The following is a 17,317-nucleotide window of genomic DNA, read 5'->3' as shown; positions in this document are numbered from 1 at the left end:
GGACTGGATCTTTAAATATACCACTTGGATCCTGTTCAGTAATAATGAAATCAGTGTCCGAAAATTGCTTGTCTGAAAGTTTGATATACTTCCACTGGTATGCAATCCAGCCCTGGAGTTTTCCCGGACTTAAAGGCTTTAATTGCATCAAGAAGTTCCTCCTCTGTAATTTGGCTTTCACAGTCTTTCTGTACAGATGTTAATTTTACATTATTAATAGGGAAACAATCCATTCAATTAGCTTCAGTTAGTGGAGATGGAGGAGACCGAAATAAAAACATATTCTTAAAGTACTTTACTTCCTCTTTCAAAATATCGTTCGGTGAATCTTGCGTGACTCCATTTGTAACAAGTTTCAATACATTTTTGTTGGTAGCATTTCTATGTTGAAGATTGAAAAATCATTTGGTGCATTTTTCCTCCATATTTCATCCAGTTCGCTTTATTGTTATAATATATTACACTGGATCTTTCTTGAATAAGTCCCTCCATTTCTTTTTGTTTTTCCTCAAACTTATTCTGTGCCTCTATGGTACAGTTTTTATTTCTATCTAACTGTACTGTTAGTCCCTCAATTTCCTTTGTTAATATGGACTCTTTTGAACTAAATTGCTTTTGTTTTATAGATGAGTACTGAATTGCATGGCCTCTAAAGGCACATTTTAAGTGTCCCATACAATAAGGGGATCTGCTGTACCTATGTTATGTCGGAAAAAGTCAGTTATAAATTATTCTGTCCTAGTTATAAACAAGTTACCATCCAGTAGGCTTTGATAAAAATTTCCAATATCCTCGTCCACATGGACATTCTGTAAGCGTAATATATATGTCAATTATGTGATGATCCGACCGCATTCTGTCCCCTATCAACACTTTTGTGCAGCGAGAATGATATAAGAAAGTAAGCAAGACGACTAGCTTGATTAAGCTTCCGCCATGTATATCTACACTACAAACTATCACTAATTCCAATATATCCATGCCATTCATGATTTCCTTAAGTACCTGAGGGTGATAGTTTGTAGTGTGATTTCCTTTACAGTCCATAGAGGTATTTAAGACCGTATTAATATCTCCCACCATAATAATAGTCTAGTGTTGCTTGTAGAGTTGATAGCTTCTTTGAAAATATATATATAAGAATTTTTGATCATCATTATTTGGACTGTATAGGTTAATAAGCCATATCTGTTTATTGTCCAATAACATATTAAAAATAATCCATCTACCTTGATGATCTGTTTGGATAATTTGCACATTTAGATCAAAATTACTGTTCATTTATATCGTCACCCCTTTTGAATTTCTTTGCCCATGGGAGAAATATATTTCACCCCCCCAGTCCTTTTTCCACAAAACTTCATCTAAAATTGTTGAAAGAGTTTCCTGTAAACAATATAAATTATATTCCTTCTCTTTTAGCCAGGTAAATACTGATCGTGTTTTCTTATTATCTGCTAAGCCTGGCTATACTTATTTCACCAATTACCATAATGAGACACAAGTTTCAATTCTATTAATCATAATATATGTTTGTAAACGAACCATTAAAAAGTAACATGATGATTAAGTGTCTATATAGCTGTACCATGATATTTGCATTGCTACTAAGCAAACCTCCAATTGGTCCCCACTATTCCACCCGCTAAAACCCCTCCTCATCCCGAGTTAGGTTGTCATCCCAATGCCCGGCAGACCACCCCCGACCCCCCGGATCCCATGGCCCCGGAGAGACTGGGACCCATCCTTCGATAAGAGCACACAGTGCCACTCACAGAACAGAAGCAGATCAACAGCCAAATGCATTTCCATCGCCCTCACCTCGATTTGTATTATATATAGCCATTAAAAAAAATATATATTTAATAAATCATGTTTATCTTATTTTACATAATTAGCTATTAATATTTGTAGTAATGTAGGCAGTTTATGCAAAGGATTTTTACCTCTCACCAGTCTCGCCATTATCAAAATGACATTATGGTAAGCAATTATTATTTTAGCAAACAATTATAGTGATTCATCATATATTGTCCCTAACATCTTTTACTCCTTCGCAACAGTTGTGGGATACACACACACTCATACACACTCATACACACTCAACCCCTTTCCCTCACAACAACCATAGACTCAGATTCTCAACAGTTAACAGTTGCACCATCCCAGAGCCCAACTCAAGAAAGGTCTTGATTTACGAATGCATATACAGTTGCAGCTGTATGAGAAGGCCTGCAAAACTGAGCAAAAAAATGGGCAGAAATGGGAAGATTTGATTAACCATTGTTACGTCGTAGGTGATGGAGGTCAGATATACCCCGTTCTCCTGAGACCCTGAAACACCCACACATGGTCCCCCGTAGTGACCATATCCCAAGCATCTCCGTGCAGTCAGACCTTTGATTTTGTGCCACCATGACCACAATAATATGCCCCCTCTGAATGTCTGAGTGTGGCCCCGTACCCATGGGTTACTGCAGCTAGTGTTGCCAGCACTGCCACTGCCTGGGTGGGGACACCCCACCGGAACCCCTACCGGCTAGGTACAAGGTCGTAAAGGTTCTCATTAGCAGCTTTGAGAATTTCCTTGAATTTCCTTCATTTGTGTTCCAATTAGTTATATTTGAATACTTTTGTTGTTGTATTATTACAATTCATAACAGGGCTAGAATTGTGTTTTTCATTATTTGCCTCCTCTATGAGAACTTACACATTTTTTGAATCGCCATGGAGTTATCAACCACAAGAGCTACGCATTTCCCTTTCAACCTATTTTCCTTGAAAATTGGATACAGAACTTTGTAACATTCTGCAATTTCCTTCGGGAAATGAACTATTTTCATGCCAGCAAGTATTTTACCCAGGTTTTTAACCATTATTTTATCTTTAAAGAAAGCAAATTTGGTCAAAAGTTTTGAGAATGACAAAAATATAAATTTTCACAAAGTCTGCTGCCTCAGTTTGTATGGTGGCAATTTGCATATACTCCAGAATGTTATGAAGAGTAATCAGATGAATTGCAGTTAATTGCAAAGTCCCTCTTTGCCATGCAAATGAACTGAATCCCCCCAAAACATTTACACTGCATTTCAGCCCTGTCACAAAAGGACCAGCTGACATCATGTCAGTGATTAATATTTGTTTTAACCAACTATTTGTTTGCATAACCAATATAATACAACTATTTAAACCTATATAATAAAATTAGTTGTGGTGCATAACTTATGAATACTAATGCTAAACATAAGAGGTTTATATTGTATTAACATAGATTGAGCGACATATAATAGACATGACTAACTGGAGGGTTGCTGACTAGTAGTGTAGGCTGAGTAGACTCGTGACACACACACACACACAATGCCTGGTTGTGGGGCCGCTCAAGGACAGGTGTATGTGAGGAACTGATAGAGGGGAGAATGGCTGTGGCACAAGAACAGGCACTGTCCTTGGGTGTCTGACTCTCGGGTACACACACGAAGATAAGCTAGAAGACAACTATGCTTGGCAACAAAGATGCGTCTAGAGGCTGGGACCAGCCTGCACGCCAACGATAGGCTGGAGTAAGTCTAAACCACACCCAAGCCTCTACTATGACAGGCCCTCAGGGAGAGGGAACTACGTCTGTCAAGAAGTATTTAAGGAAGAACTTATAGTGTCATTTCAGTTCTCTGTTTGCCCTGCGAGGTGTTACAGTGAACCCGTATATACGAAGATTGCATTTACCATTTATTCTGCTTGACTAATTCTATTAATAAACAGCTGAAAATATATGCAGTAGCCTAGTGTTAAATTTTGTTCTGATACCAGAATTGAATTGACGCAGCCCTTGCAGAAATCGACCCAAAAAAAGGTGTGTGCAATGTGTGTCTATGCCATCGGGCTAGCTACAACCAGTTATGAAAGTTTTAGGAGTAATGGTTAAAGAGCTATTGAAATTTGAAAATTTTGATTTGTCACTTTGTTGACACCCCTAACTGCTGTTTGTGGACGTAAGGAAAACTACAGGCGAATACCTAACCTGAAACTGTCTTTACCTCGGTCTGTAAGTACCAGCTTTTCTCTCATGGAACTAGTCTGTATGTCAAGTAAGGCTTCTCTCAGAACGATGTTCTCCTTTTTAAGTTCATTAACTTCAGTTTCAATCTTTTTAGCTTGTTTGTGTCTTTCTCCAATGTCGCAGCTGTTTCGTCACTCATCTTGAGACTTGCCTTCAACTCTTTTATATCCTTACTGACTAGTTCAAGTATGCCCAGTTTGTCATTTATAGATTTTAACAGATCGGGTTCGACCTTTACCATTCACGGTGGTGAAAATATTAAATCGTCTGTGTCTGTAGAAGAGTCACGTTTTCGTTTTGAAATAGGTTCCCCTCTCTTACTCCGTTATGTTTGGGTGTTGCTTGTTTTCGTAATATTTGTCGATACATTTCTCTAGTCTTATGATTTGTTTTGTGTTGTTATCCAGATTGAAGATTATTACCCACCAGATTGTGTAGCGCTAATATTTAGTTCAATTTACCTATATTTCGTTTTTATCATGAGGTGGTCTACATAGTTCTGTTCAGTCAGCCATCTTGAAGTGTTGGCTAAAGCGTAAACGTCAACCTGCATTTGGAACATTAAATAAATGTGCACCCAAGCTAATAGCCAAAATATTTACATCTCTTTCTTGCTTTTTCTCTGTTTTCCAGGTTAGTCCTTGTCTGTCCATTCCAGCCCAGCTGAGATTGTATCTATGGATTCCAAAGGTATTTAGCCAGAATTGTTCAGATGTTCAATCCTTATACAGGCCATAACTGTAGAATAAGCTACTAGTTATATAAACGTTGTGTTATACAGACAGGACTACTGGTTAAAATGGAAACAAGTCTGGAATTTGTTATGCTCCTATATATAGATGCATCTCTCTATTTTCCCTGTCTGACTCCTCTCTCTCAGAACATTTTAAGGAGGCCAGCCCTGCAAAGAGGCCAGATCTCTCCATAACTACACAAGGAACTTCTTTCCAGTCCACCAACACTGCTCAGGATGGCAGCAATGTCATATCACCCACAATCTCTGGCAGCCAAATAAGAGACATTAATTATTACATCAGTGTGGGCTCGACGGGTGGTGGTAAGTTAACTCAAACTTCTGAATCATTAAATTGAATACATAAAGTACAACGTACTATCTGGTGTTGGGAAATTTTACACACGTCCCAGATCTTTTTGTCTCTCTCTCTCTCTCTCGTTCGTTCCAGATGAAGAGACTTCTCATTCTGAAGGTAATAACACCCTTTACAGACCATCTAAGTTATGTTTTTTTTTTTTAAATACAGTAATTACTTTTAACTTTACATGCAAATCAGACACTAAGTGTGTGAATCTTTATATATTTTTGGTGGATGTCACAGCCCTTTGAATAAAAGGACACGCACAAGCTACTGAGCATAGATTTCTGTTAACAATCAAATCTATCGTCTTCATGTTTTGATGTATTTTGTTTCTTTCAGATATACATGTTGAAGACTGCCATCAAAAACTAAAAGACTATCTGAAGATTAACAGTAAAATCAGTACTATTCAGGAGGGTTTAGCTCAGCATGGAAACTCCAAACTGCTTAATGACATCTACACAGCGGTTTATATAACAGAGGGGGAAAGTGGAGAGGTCAATAATGAGCACGAGGTAAGACCGTTTGAAAAAACAGCTTTACAAGAAACTCCTATCCTATCCAACGACATCTTCAGATCCATAGTTGGGAAAGACAAACCTATCAGAACTGTGCTGACAAAAGGAATCGCTGGCATCGGAAAGTCGGTCTCTTTGCAAAAGTTTGTTTTGGACTGGGTTGAAGGAAAAGCAAATCAGGATATAAAATTCATCTTTCCACTTCCTTTTCGCGATCTAAATTTGATGAGGGAGAATAAAAGTTTGATGGACATTCTTCATCCTTTTCTTCAGACAAAAGAAGCAGGAATCCTCAACAAGAATGAACACAAAGTGTTATTTATCTTCGATGGTCTAGATGAGTGTCGACTTCCTCTAGACTTCCAGAACAACAAGATCTTGAGTGACATCACAGAGTCAACTTCATTGCATGTGCTGCTGACAAACCTCATAAAGGGGAATCTGCTCCCATCTGCTCGCATCTGGATAACCTCCCAATCAGCCGCAGCCAATCGCATCCCCCCTGAGTTTGTTGACAGAGTGACAGAGGTACGAGGGTTCAATGACCCACAGAAGGAAGAGTTTTTCAGAAGGAGATTCAGTGATCAGAAACTGGCCAACAGAATCATCAAACACATTAAGTCAGTACGGAGCCTCCACATCATGTGTCACATACCTTTGTTCTGCTGGATTTTAGCCACTGTCCTGGAGAGAATGAACAAAACAGAGCGTGGAGAGATCCCCAAAACCCTGACTCAAATGTACACGCACTTCCTGAACATCCAGAGAATGCTAAGGAAACGAAAGTACCCTGGAGAAAATGAGCGAGATCCACTCTGCTATAAAGCGAGCATCATGTCACTGGGAAAACTGGCCTATCAGCAACTGGAAAAAGGCCATCGGACCTTCTTTGAAGAGGATCTGACAGAGTGTGGCATTGATGTCAGAGAGGGGTCCATCTTTTCAAGGGTTTGTTCAGAGATGTTCAATACAGAGTTTGGATTGTACGAGAGCAAGACGTACCAATTTGTGCATCTGAGCATCCAGGAGTTTCTTGCTGCTGTGTATGTTTTCATCTCATTCAAAACCAGCAATGAAAATCCAATGCTAGAAGAACAACACTGCTCCAAAGGCAAAGACATCTACTTAAGTGCAGTAGATAAGGCCCTTCAAAGAGAGAATGGGCACCTAGACCTTTTCCTCCGCTTCCTTCTCGGCCTCTCGCTGAAGAGCAATCAAGATATCTTACAAGGTCTACTGATAGAAAAAACAGGCAGCTCACAGACCAATGAGGAAACAGCCATGTATATCAAGATGAAGATCAAGGAGAAGCCCTCTCCAGAGTGTTGCATCAATCTGTTCCACTGTCTGAATGAGCTGAATGACCATTCCTTACAGGAGGAAATCCAAAGCTACATAAGGTCTGGAAGTTCCTTGTTTGCCAGACTCTCATCTGCACAGTGGTCCGCGCTGGTCTTTGTGTTGCTGACTTCCACGGACGAGCTGGAGGTGTTTGACCTGAAGAAATACATCAGATCGGATGAGTGTCTTCTGAGGTTGCTGCCAGTGGTCAAAGCTTCTAGAACCGCTCTGTGAGTATTTGGTCAAATCGATGTACTGAAAGTTAGCAAAAGAACATTCAAAATATGCTATTACTTGATGGTAATTGAATTTCGTAGTCCCTGGACAAAATCATACTACTGATTCAAGTGAAGATAGTTAAGTTCTATAAGTAACCACCATGTTACCCGTTCTAAAATTGTTTCAGATGGGACACCAATGTGTCCTGTCTCTTTAAAATGCCATGGTTCATTTGTGCAGTGTTTTTTGTGCTGTGAAGGAAGTTTTGGAGACAAGACGTCACCTGATAACTCATTACATTTGACAATATATTTTCCCAGACTCAATGGATGTAAACTTACCTGGAGATGCTGTGAAGCACTGGCCTCAGCTCTCAGCTCAAAGTCCTCTAGTCTGAGACAGCTGGACCTAGGAAACAATGACCTGCAAGACTCAGGAGTGAAAAAACTCTGTGCTGGACTGGGAAATCCACTCAATAAACTAGACACACTGAAGTAAGACAATCTTCTGAGCTTGAAATTAGATTTTAAATGCTAGATAACCGTATTTACGGCCAACAATGAGTTGTGATTTTTACTACCATTTAATGCACAGCCCTATAGTAAGCGTATGCCATTTAATTGTAGAATGTCTCTCTTCAGGCTGTCTCAGTGTAATATCACAGAGGAAGGCTGTGCTTCTCTGGCTTCAGCACTGAGATTAAACCCATCACACCCAAGAGAACTGGACCTGAGTGGAAATAACCCAGGAGACTCAGGTGTAAAAATGCTCTCTACTGTATTCAAAGATCCACAATGTAAACTGCAGAAACTGAGGTGAGTATTCTGATCAATGGAATTAAACAAAAACAATTGCATTAGAAAAAGGTTACTGTGGAGGTAGATTCCCATTGACCCGGCGAAGGCACAGCTGAGTTAGAATCCTAGCTTGGTTTCACCTTTTTACCACGTTACCATTACTTTCCCTTCCTTATGGAGACATCAACAGAAAGTTGAAAGTCAATATGCTTTTTAGACTCACACATTCAACAATGTATGTTTTGTAGTAGATTTGACTAATTTGATAAAAATGTATTCAGAAAGTCCAAATAGATATATGACATGTAGAACAGACATGCTTCTCTGTCATGTGGAGAAAACAAATAGAAGACCATTTGATGTGCAACATTAAGGACGGTACACCTTCCACAGTACACCTTAATACAGGATTAAGACATGTTCAGCATGCACCTGTCTAAACACAAGCAGCAGAATTCACATAAAGTAAACCAGGAATTTTTACCTCATCAAATCTGAAGTTTAGTTGATAATTGTTTTCCTCAAATTATGGCATGAGTGTTGCATGTGTGGTTCATATAAACATGTATAACAATCATTGATTTCTTTAAACTCATGAAACCAGTTATAGGCTAGCATTAGGGCCGGGATGATGCCAGTATTGCGACAGTATCGTGGCAAGGAAACAAAATACAAAGCATATGTAACTTTTTTAGGAAAACTAATGTTGGAAACAAACCTCATTATGTTGTCATCCAGAGTCACATTTATTTATTTTCCAAGCTATTCAGCAGGTTTTTAAAGGACCAGACAGTTTGGTCTGCTTCATGTTTGAATTTTTGCCATAGAATAAATATTACGACACTGGTATCATCACAGCCCTAGCTAACATATGCTTTTGCTCATGGTTGTGGCTATGTGTGCCTCTTCCTGCCCCAAAAGATCATTTCTGGGTAATATTTCTGGCCATTTAGGTGACCCATTTCGAGCCAAATGTTCCATAATTAACATTAATATGAACGATTTTTATATAACTACAATGCTTTACTTCTATTCACAATGACACTGAATATTGTCTAAATGTGATTCATCTTTTGAGGCAAAGAGTTTAATGTTTTTACATTAACTATCATCACAGGATGTCAGGCTGTGGAGTCTCAGAAGAAGGCTGTTCATCTCTGGCTTCAGCCCTGACGTCGAACCCCTCACACCTGAGAGAGCTGGATCTAAGCAGGAATGGCCCTGGAGGCTCAGGAGTGGAGAAGCTCGCTGCAGTACTGGTGGATACACACTGTAAACTTGAGACGCTGAGGTGAATAATTGAACAGTCTTTTCTTTATACAGTATCTCATATTTCTGAGTGAAGAGTGACGGCGTTATTCCTTCTTTCTGCAGGCTGTCAAACTGTAGTATCACAGAAGAAGGCTGTGCTTCTCTGGCTTCAGCTGTGACGTCAAACCCCTCTCACCTGAGAGAGCTGGACCTGAGCGGGAACAACTTAGGAGACTCAGAATTAGAACGGCTGACAGTTGTTTTGAAGAATCCACAGTGCAAACTTGAGAAACTGTTGTAAACAACTCATTATTTTGACCACTTGAGAAATGTTTTCATAGATAATATTTTATGTTATTGATATTTTCAATTCAACACTATGGTCTTATTTTACATTAACTAGACTATATAACAATGCATATGAAATAATATGCATCTCATTGACTTATTAACAAATATACACCTCATGTTACCAATCTTAAAAAAATGTTCACTTCTCTCCAAAGGCTTAAAAAATGCACATTCACAGTAGAAGGCTGTGCTGCTCTGGCTCTGGCTTTAGCCCTGAGGCCAAGCCCATCGCCCCTGAGAGAGCTGGACCTAAGTGAGAACCAACCTGGTAACTTAGGAGTAAAACTACTCTCTTCTGTACTGGAGGATAAACGCTGTACACTGGAAACACTGAGGTAAAGACTGTGTCCTCATGGTGGTTGGTTCAAGCAGGGCAATAAGTCTGAACTGAATCGGCAGCACTGCTCTGCGGCTGACGCTGTTCTGTTTCCACCCTTCTGGGTGTGTGTGTTGTGAGGTTTGGTCAAATAAACAATAAAGGATCTGTTCTGTATTTCCCTAGGTTGAATGATTGCAACCTCACTGAGAAATGCTGTGAAGCGCTGGCTTCAGCTCTCAGCTCCAGCACTTCAAGTTTGAGAGAGCTAGACCTGGGGAAAAACAAACTCCACGATGTGGGGGTGAAGCTGTTCTCTGTTGGACTGGGGAATACCTACTGTAATCTGGCAACACTGAGGTAAGAGAGCTAAATTATACATGATACTTTTGTATATACAGTGAGGGAAAAAAGTATTTGATCCCCTGCTGATTTTGTATGTTTGCCCACTGACAAAGAAATGATCAGTCTATAATTTTAATGGTAGGTTTATTTGAACAGTGAGAGGCAGAATAACAACAAAAAAATCCAGAAAAATGCATGTCAAAAATGTTATAAATTGATTTGCATTTTAATGAGGGAAATAAGTATTTGACCCCCTCTCAATCAGAAACATTTCTGGCTCCCAGGCGTCTTTTATACAGGTAACGAGCTGAGATTAGGAGCACACACTTAAAGGGAGTGCTCCTAATCTCAGTTTGTTACCTGTATAAAATACACCTGTCCACAGAAGCAATCAATCAGATTCCAAACTCTCCACCATGGCCAAGACCAAAGAGCTCTCCAAAAATGTCAGGGACAAGATTGTAGACCTACACAAGGCTGGAATTGGCTACAAGACCATCGCCAAGCAGCTTGGTGAGAAGGTGACAACAGTTGGTGCGATTATTCGCAAATGGAAGAAACACAAAAGAACTGTCAATCTCCCTCGGCCTCGGTCTCCATGCAAGATCACACCTCGTGGAGTTGCAATGATCATGAGAACGGTGAGGAATCAGCCCAGAACTACACAGGAGGATCTTGTCAATGATCTCAAGGCAGCTGAGACCATAGTCACCAAGAAAACAATTGGTAACACACTACGCCGTGAAGGACTGAAATCCTGCAGCGCCCGCAAGGTCCCCCTGCTCAAGAAAGCACATATACATGCCTGTCTGAAGTTTGCCAATGAACATCTCAATGATTCAGAGGACAACTGGGTGAAAGTGTTGTGGTCAGATGAGACCAAAATGGAGCTCTTTGGCATCAACTCAACTCGCCGTGTTTGGAGGAGGAGGAATGCTGCCTATGACCCCAAGAACACCATCCCCACCGTCAAACATGGAGGTGGAAACATTATGCTTTGGGGGTGTTTTTCTGCTAAGGGGACAGGACAACTTCACCACATCAAAAGGACGATGGACAGCGCCATGTACCGTCAAATCTTCGGTGAGAACCTCCTTCCCTCAGCCAGGGCATTGAAAATGGGTCGTGGATGGGTATTCCAACATGACAATGACCCAAAACACACAGTCAAGGCAACAAAGGAGTGGCTCAAGAAGAATCACATTAAGGTCCTGGAGTGGCCTAGGCAGTCTCCAGACCTTAATCCCATAGAAAATCTGTGGAGGGAGCTGAAGGTTCGAGTTGCCAAACGTCAGCCTCGAAACCTTAATGACTTGGAGAAGATCTGCAAAGAGGAGTGGGACAAAATCCCTCCTGAGATGTGTGCAAACCTGGTGGTCAACTACAAGAAACGTCTGACCTCTGTGATTGCCAACAAGGGTTTTGCCACCAAGTACTAAGTCATGTTTTGCAGAGGGGTCAAATACTTATTTCCCTCATTAAAATGCAAATCATTTTATAACATTTTTGACATGTGTTTTTCTGGATTTTTTTGTTGTTATTCTGTCTCTCACTGTTCAAATAAACCTACCATTAAAATTATAGACTGATCATTTCTTTGTCAGTGGGCAAACGTACAAAATCAGCAGGGGATCAAATACACTATACAGTGAGGGAAAAAAAGTATGTGGACACCCATTTAAATAAGTGGATTTGGCTATTTCAGCCACACCTCGAGCATACAGCCATGCAATCTCCGTAGACAAACATTGGCAATAGAATGGCCTTACTGAAGCTCTCAATGACTTTCAACGTGGCACCGTCATAGGATGCCATCTTTCCGACAAGTCAATTTGTCAAATTTCTGCCCTGCTAAAGCTGCCCCAGTCAACTGTAAGTGCTGTTATTGTGAAGTGGAAATGTCTAGGAGCAACAACGGATCAGCCACGAAGTGGTAGGCCACACAAGCTCACAGAACAAGTCCGCTGAAGTACTTAGCATGTAAAAATAGTTTGTCCTCAGTTGCAACACTCACTACCAAGTCCCAAACGGCGTCTGGAAGCAACTGCAGCACAATAACTTTTAGTCGGGAGCATCATGAAATGTGTTTCCATGGCCAAGAAGCCGCACACAAGCGTAAGATCAACATGCGCAATGCCAAGCCTCTGCTGGAGTGGTGTAAAGCTCACCGCCATTGGACTCTGGACTAATGGAAATGTGTTCTCTGGAATGATGAATCACGCTCACCATCTGAAAGTCCGATGGACAAATCTGGGTTTGGCAGATGCCAGGAGAACGCTACCTGACCCAAAGCATAGTGTCAACTGTAAAGTTTGGTGGAGGAGGAATAATGGTCTGGGGCTGTTTTTCATGGTTGGGCTAGGGCCCTCATAATGCTACAGCTTACAATGACATTCTAGATGATTCTGTGCTTCCAGCTTTGTGGCAACAGTTTGGGGAAGGCCCTTTCCTGTTTCAGCATGCCAGTACCCCCGTGCACAAAGCGAGGTCCATACAGAAATGGTTTGTCGAGGTCGGTGTGAAAGTACTTGACTGGCTTGAACAGAGCCTTGACCTCAACCGTATCGAACACCTGTGAGATGAATTGGAACGCTGAATGCAAGCCAGGCCTAATCGAGCAACATCAATGCCCGACCTCACTAATGCTCTTGTGGCTGAATGGAAGCAAGTCCCTGCAGCAATGTTCCAACATCTAGTGGAAAGCCTTCCCAGACGAGTGGAGGCTGTTATAGCAGGAAATGACGGACCAACTCCATATTAAAACCTGTTGAGGATCTTATCCCGATCTTATCCCGGTATTGGGATTCATTGTCATGTGACCATGGCGGGGAATTCAAAACTGCAAGAGTAATCATTTCAAAAAATCAAATAATCAACTATTTTCCTCCATTTGAAAGATATATCTCCTAAATCTAACCACGCTGTCCGATTTTCAGAGGCATTACGGAGAATGCATAAAGTTAGGTTATGTGAGGAGAGTACATTGACAATAGCTGCGTGTAATGTTTAGCCAATTCAAAGAAGGGCATCAACAGACAGAAAACTAGCTAGAATTATGCACTTACCTTTGACAATCTGCATCAGATGACAATCATAGGACATTATGTTATACAATACATGCATTTTTAGTTCCATCAAGTTCATATTTATATCCAAAAACAGCATTTACAGTCGCGGTGAAATTCAGAATTTTTTTCGGCTCGAATGCACCCAGTGAATCCAGCATTACAAATCACGGAATTACTATTCGAAAACATTGGTAAATTATAATATTGTCATTCAAAGAATAATATATTATCATCTCGTAATTGCTACCGAAGGGCCAGATCTCAAAATAACTTTACTGGGAAATCACATTTTGTATAAACTGGGTACTATGCTAACAACAATAAGCTATATGCTAAGCTAAGCTATACCGTTAGCATTAGCATCATCTAATATCGATAATAACATTCTAAATATCCCCTTACCTTTGATTATCTCCATCAGAAGGCGCTGCCAGAGATCCCAGGTCCAGAACAAATGTGGTTTCTTTTGACAAAGTTCATAATTTATGTCCAAATAGTTAGCGTTCAGTAGGCTCCCACAAAATGAGGTGGGCAGTGTAAAGTCACGTCGAAAAACTAAAGAAAACCTAGTAAATAATCTATTTACGTTTGTTTAAACATGTCAAACGTTGTTTAGCACTAATCTTTTGTTCCATTTTTAACGTGAAACATCAGTAAACATCAGTAATATTTTCACACAACCTATCAAGTGTCTAGAATAAACGATAATGACAAAGGCACTCTTCTCAGATTCATGCGCAGGCGCAAAAAATGAAGTGATGACGTGTCAACTTGTAAGCTTTCTAATTCGGTGTGTATTTATCACAGATGCTTCAAACAACTTTCTAAAGATCGTTGACATCTAGTGGAAGCAGTAGGAGTTGCGAACTGAATCCTTTCTCACTGTGGTATCTTTAAAACAATGACACTAAATAGTACAGTCACAAAATTCTCTTTTTTTTTAATCTATTTTTCACAGGTTTTTGCCTGCAATATGAGTTTTGTTATACTTACAGACACCATTCAAACTGTTTTAGAAAATTCAGAGTGTTTTCTATCCGAATGTGTTAATAATATGCATATCCTAGCTTCTGAGTTGGTGTAGGAGGCAGTTAAAAATGGGCACATATTTCTTTCAAAATTCTCAATACTGCCCCCGTGGCCCGTAGAGGTTGCCCATGAATTTGAAATGAGATGTTCGACGAGCAGGTTTCCACATACTTTTGTTCGTGTAGTGTACGTGTCCTAAAATGAAGTATCACAAAGTTAATCACTTTGATTGATTAAACTTGAGTTAGATAATGGAGAAGTTACACAATCCATGAAGGTGACACATGATTCATATTATTTAACAATGTATATGAATCAACAAATTATATATTGCAATGTACAGTATATTGGATGATCGTATTGAATCTACAAATGATACACTACTACACTACTACTTATTGGATGATTATGATACATTGATAAATATGTCTTATCCCAATTTAACAAAGATAAGTTGTGTGAAGTACAAGACTGTCTGTGTGAATTTTTATCCTTCTCTCTGTAGGCTGTCAGATTGTGGCGTCACAGCGAACGGGATTTCCTTCTTGTCTACAGCACTCAAGACAAATCCCTCATTCCTGAGAGAGCTGGACATGAGTGGGAATAGTCTAGGAGATTTAGGAGTAAACCTGCTCTCTGCTGTACTGGAGAATCTACATTGTAATCTGGAGACATTGCAGTACGTATTGTGACCATCATATTACAAGGTATATGTTATTTTAACTAAAGAGATTTTAACACATTCCAATCAAAAAATTTTATTTCCTTCAGCTTGAAGGACTGCAATCTCACTGAGATATGTTGTGGTGGCCTGGCCTCAGCTCTCAGCTCAAAGTGCTGTAGTCTGAGAGAGCTGGACCTGAGTGGCAACGAGCTGAAGAATTCAGGGATGGAACTGCTCTGTGTTGGATTGGGGAGTCCTCACTGTAAAGTGAAGACACTCAGGTAAACTCCATAGAAATATAATTAACATATACCCTCAGACTATGGCTAATTGGCTAATTCCAATTCTATGGTATCATCCACTTGAATCACATAAATTAGCACCACAACAAAAACAGTACATCAGAATGACTACACTTTGGAAGGTAATGTTATGCTGATACATTCAATCAGGTTATTCAGTCACATTCAATCACACTGATTTCTGAGCTGGGTTCGGTGTAGGCCAGGGTTGGGGTCAATTCCAGTCAATTCGGGAAGTACACTGACATTCCTATCATTTTCTCGCAATGTTTTTCAATTAGGAAAATTTGGGATTTGGTTTACTTTCTGAGTTGCCTGGAATTTAACCCAACCCTGGTGAAGGCAGCAGGTGGATATCTGTAAGATACACAAGTGTATACACATAACACTAACACACTGTGTGTGTGTGTGTGTGTGTGTGTGTGTGTGTGTGTGTGTGTGTGTGTGTGTGTGTGTGTGTGTGTGTGTGTGTGTGTGTGTGTGTGTGAGGAAACCTGGGTGTTTTATCTAAGACTTTTCTCCCTCTGGTGGCGAGAACACACATACATTCTATTCTATTGCACATGTAATATTCATCTCTTTGCTGGCAAGTCAATTACCATGCCTTTAGGTAATAATACTTGATTACAGAATTGCTGTTTTGAGTCTGCTTATCTGAGCAATGGACCTAGGGCTTACAGACAGTGTTTTCATGTTTTCTCCCTCCTTGCTCTCTTGGTCTTTCTCCTCCCTCACTCACTTTCTCTGCAGACTGTCACGCTGTAGAGTCACAGATGGGGGATGTTCTTCTCTGGCTTCAGCTCTGTTGTCCAACCCGTCACACCTGAGAGAAATTAATCTAGACAACAATAACCCTGGGTACTCTGGATTGAGACTGCTCTCTGCCGTAATGGAGGACCCGAACTTTAAGCTGGAGACACTGAGGTTAGGGCTTCTGAATTGTTCAGGGCCCAGTTTTCAAAAACATTTAATCCAGATCAAAGTTATCCTGTGCTGTCTCAATCCTGGTTTCCCCATTCGATTTTGGAAACACACAGGAAGACAATATTTAGACTTAATGTCATATAACATATTTTTTGTAGCATATAATGGGATTTTTCATTTTGTCTTAATACGACATCGCAAAATTAAAAAAGGACCACATCTGGAGGGGGATCAGAATTTAATACAACACAGGATTATTTTGATCTGGATTAAATATTTTTGGTAAAACTGGGTCCAAAAAATCTATATCAGATCTGAGTTCAAATACTATTTTGAAGTCATTTTAAATACATTAGCTGGGCTTGATTTGTACTTTCATTTATCAATGGAACCAGTAGAATAGTAGAGCGCAAACCCTTCCCACCTGGCACTATTGGCAGGCAACATCAAACACTAAAAGTATTTGAAAGATTTCAAGTAGTTATTTTAACCCAGGTATTTTGATATTAATGTTGATCAATAGTTGCATCGTTTTGGGACATTAATCAAATATGGGTATCTGTGTCTTTGACCTGAATGATTGTTTATGTTTATCAACAGTGCATGGCCTTATCCTGTGGGGAGAGAGAAATGATCGAAGGACATAATGAATGAATTCTGCATCCAAAAACACAATGTACAGAGCAGATATATGTTTGTACATATCTGTAGATGTTTTATGACATAATGAATGACTGCCTGTATCCAAAGACACAGTGTACTGAGCGGCTGCATATTTACATGTCTGTAGATATTTTATTATGAGGGTGATTTTTCTACAGCTGTTAATTTTTCAATGTATGCTATGAGTCTAGAGGCTGGGACGGGGATTCAGGCACACCACTATGGTACGTTGTTATTATTTGTTTTCCAGTTATGCATGTTCAATCAATATTTCAATGAAGAAGCATTAACAGATTATAATTTGCCTTTGTCACTTGTGGAATCATTATTTTACATCTGTCATCAAACACAGGATATAAAATGTTTTACCCT

At 39.9% G+C, this 17,317-nt stretch overlaps 1 protein-coding gene across 3 annotated transcripts; it reads left to right on the top strand.

Annotated features, from left to right (window-relative positions):
• Positions 1-3,535: 3,535 nt before the first annotated feature.
• On the top strand, positions 3,536-17,317 carry LOC115174999 (NACHT, LRR and PYD domains-containing protein 12). 3 transcript variants are annotated; one of them, XM_029734103.1, is made up of 15 exons: positions 3,536-3,853; positions 4,694-4,750; positions 4,941-5,117; positions 5,245-5,268; positions 5,497-7,246; positions 7,556-7,729; positions 7,877-8,050; positions 9,150-9,323; positions 9,407-9,580; positions 9,790-9,969; positions 10,137-10,310; positions 14,898-15,071; positions 15,164-15,337; positions 16,109-16,282; positions 16,883-17,317. In XM_029734103.1, exons 2-15 carry the CDS (start codon positions 4,738-4,740, stop codon positions 16,914-16,916), a joined length of 3,570 nt encoding a protein of 1,189 aa, XP_029589963.1. In that variant the 5' UTR covers positions 3,536-3,853; positions 4,694-4,737; the 3' UTR covers positions 16,917-17,317. The 3 variants fall into 3 exon arrangements, with proteins under 3 accessions (XP_029589963.1, XP_029589964.1, XP_029589961.1); XM_029734104.1 differs by having other exon boundaries at positions 3,536-4,045; positions 5,251-5,268; XM_029734101.1 differs by having other exon boundaries at positions 3,536-4,045.

This window comes from Salmo trutta, chromosome 35 (assembly GCF_901001165.1).
Source record: "Salmo trutta chromosome 35, fSalTru1.1, whole genome shotgun sequence".
In the NCBI taxonomy this organism is placed as follows: domain Eukaryota; kingdom Metazoa; phylum Chordata; class Actinopteri; order Salmoniformes; family Salmonidae; genus Salmo; species Salmo trutta.
The sequence above is the reverse complement of the archived record's forward strand: the minus strand, read 5'-3'. Positions and strand labels throughout refer to the sequence as shown.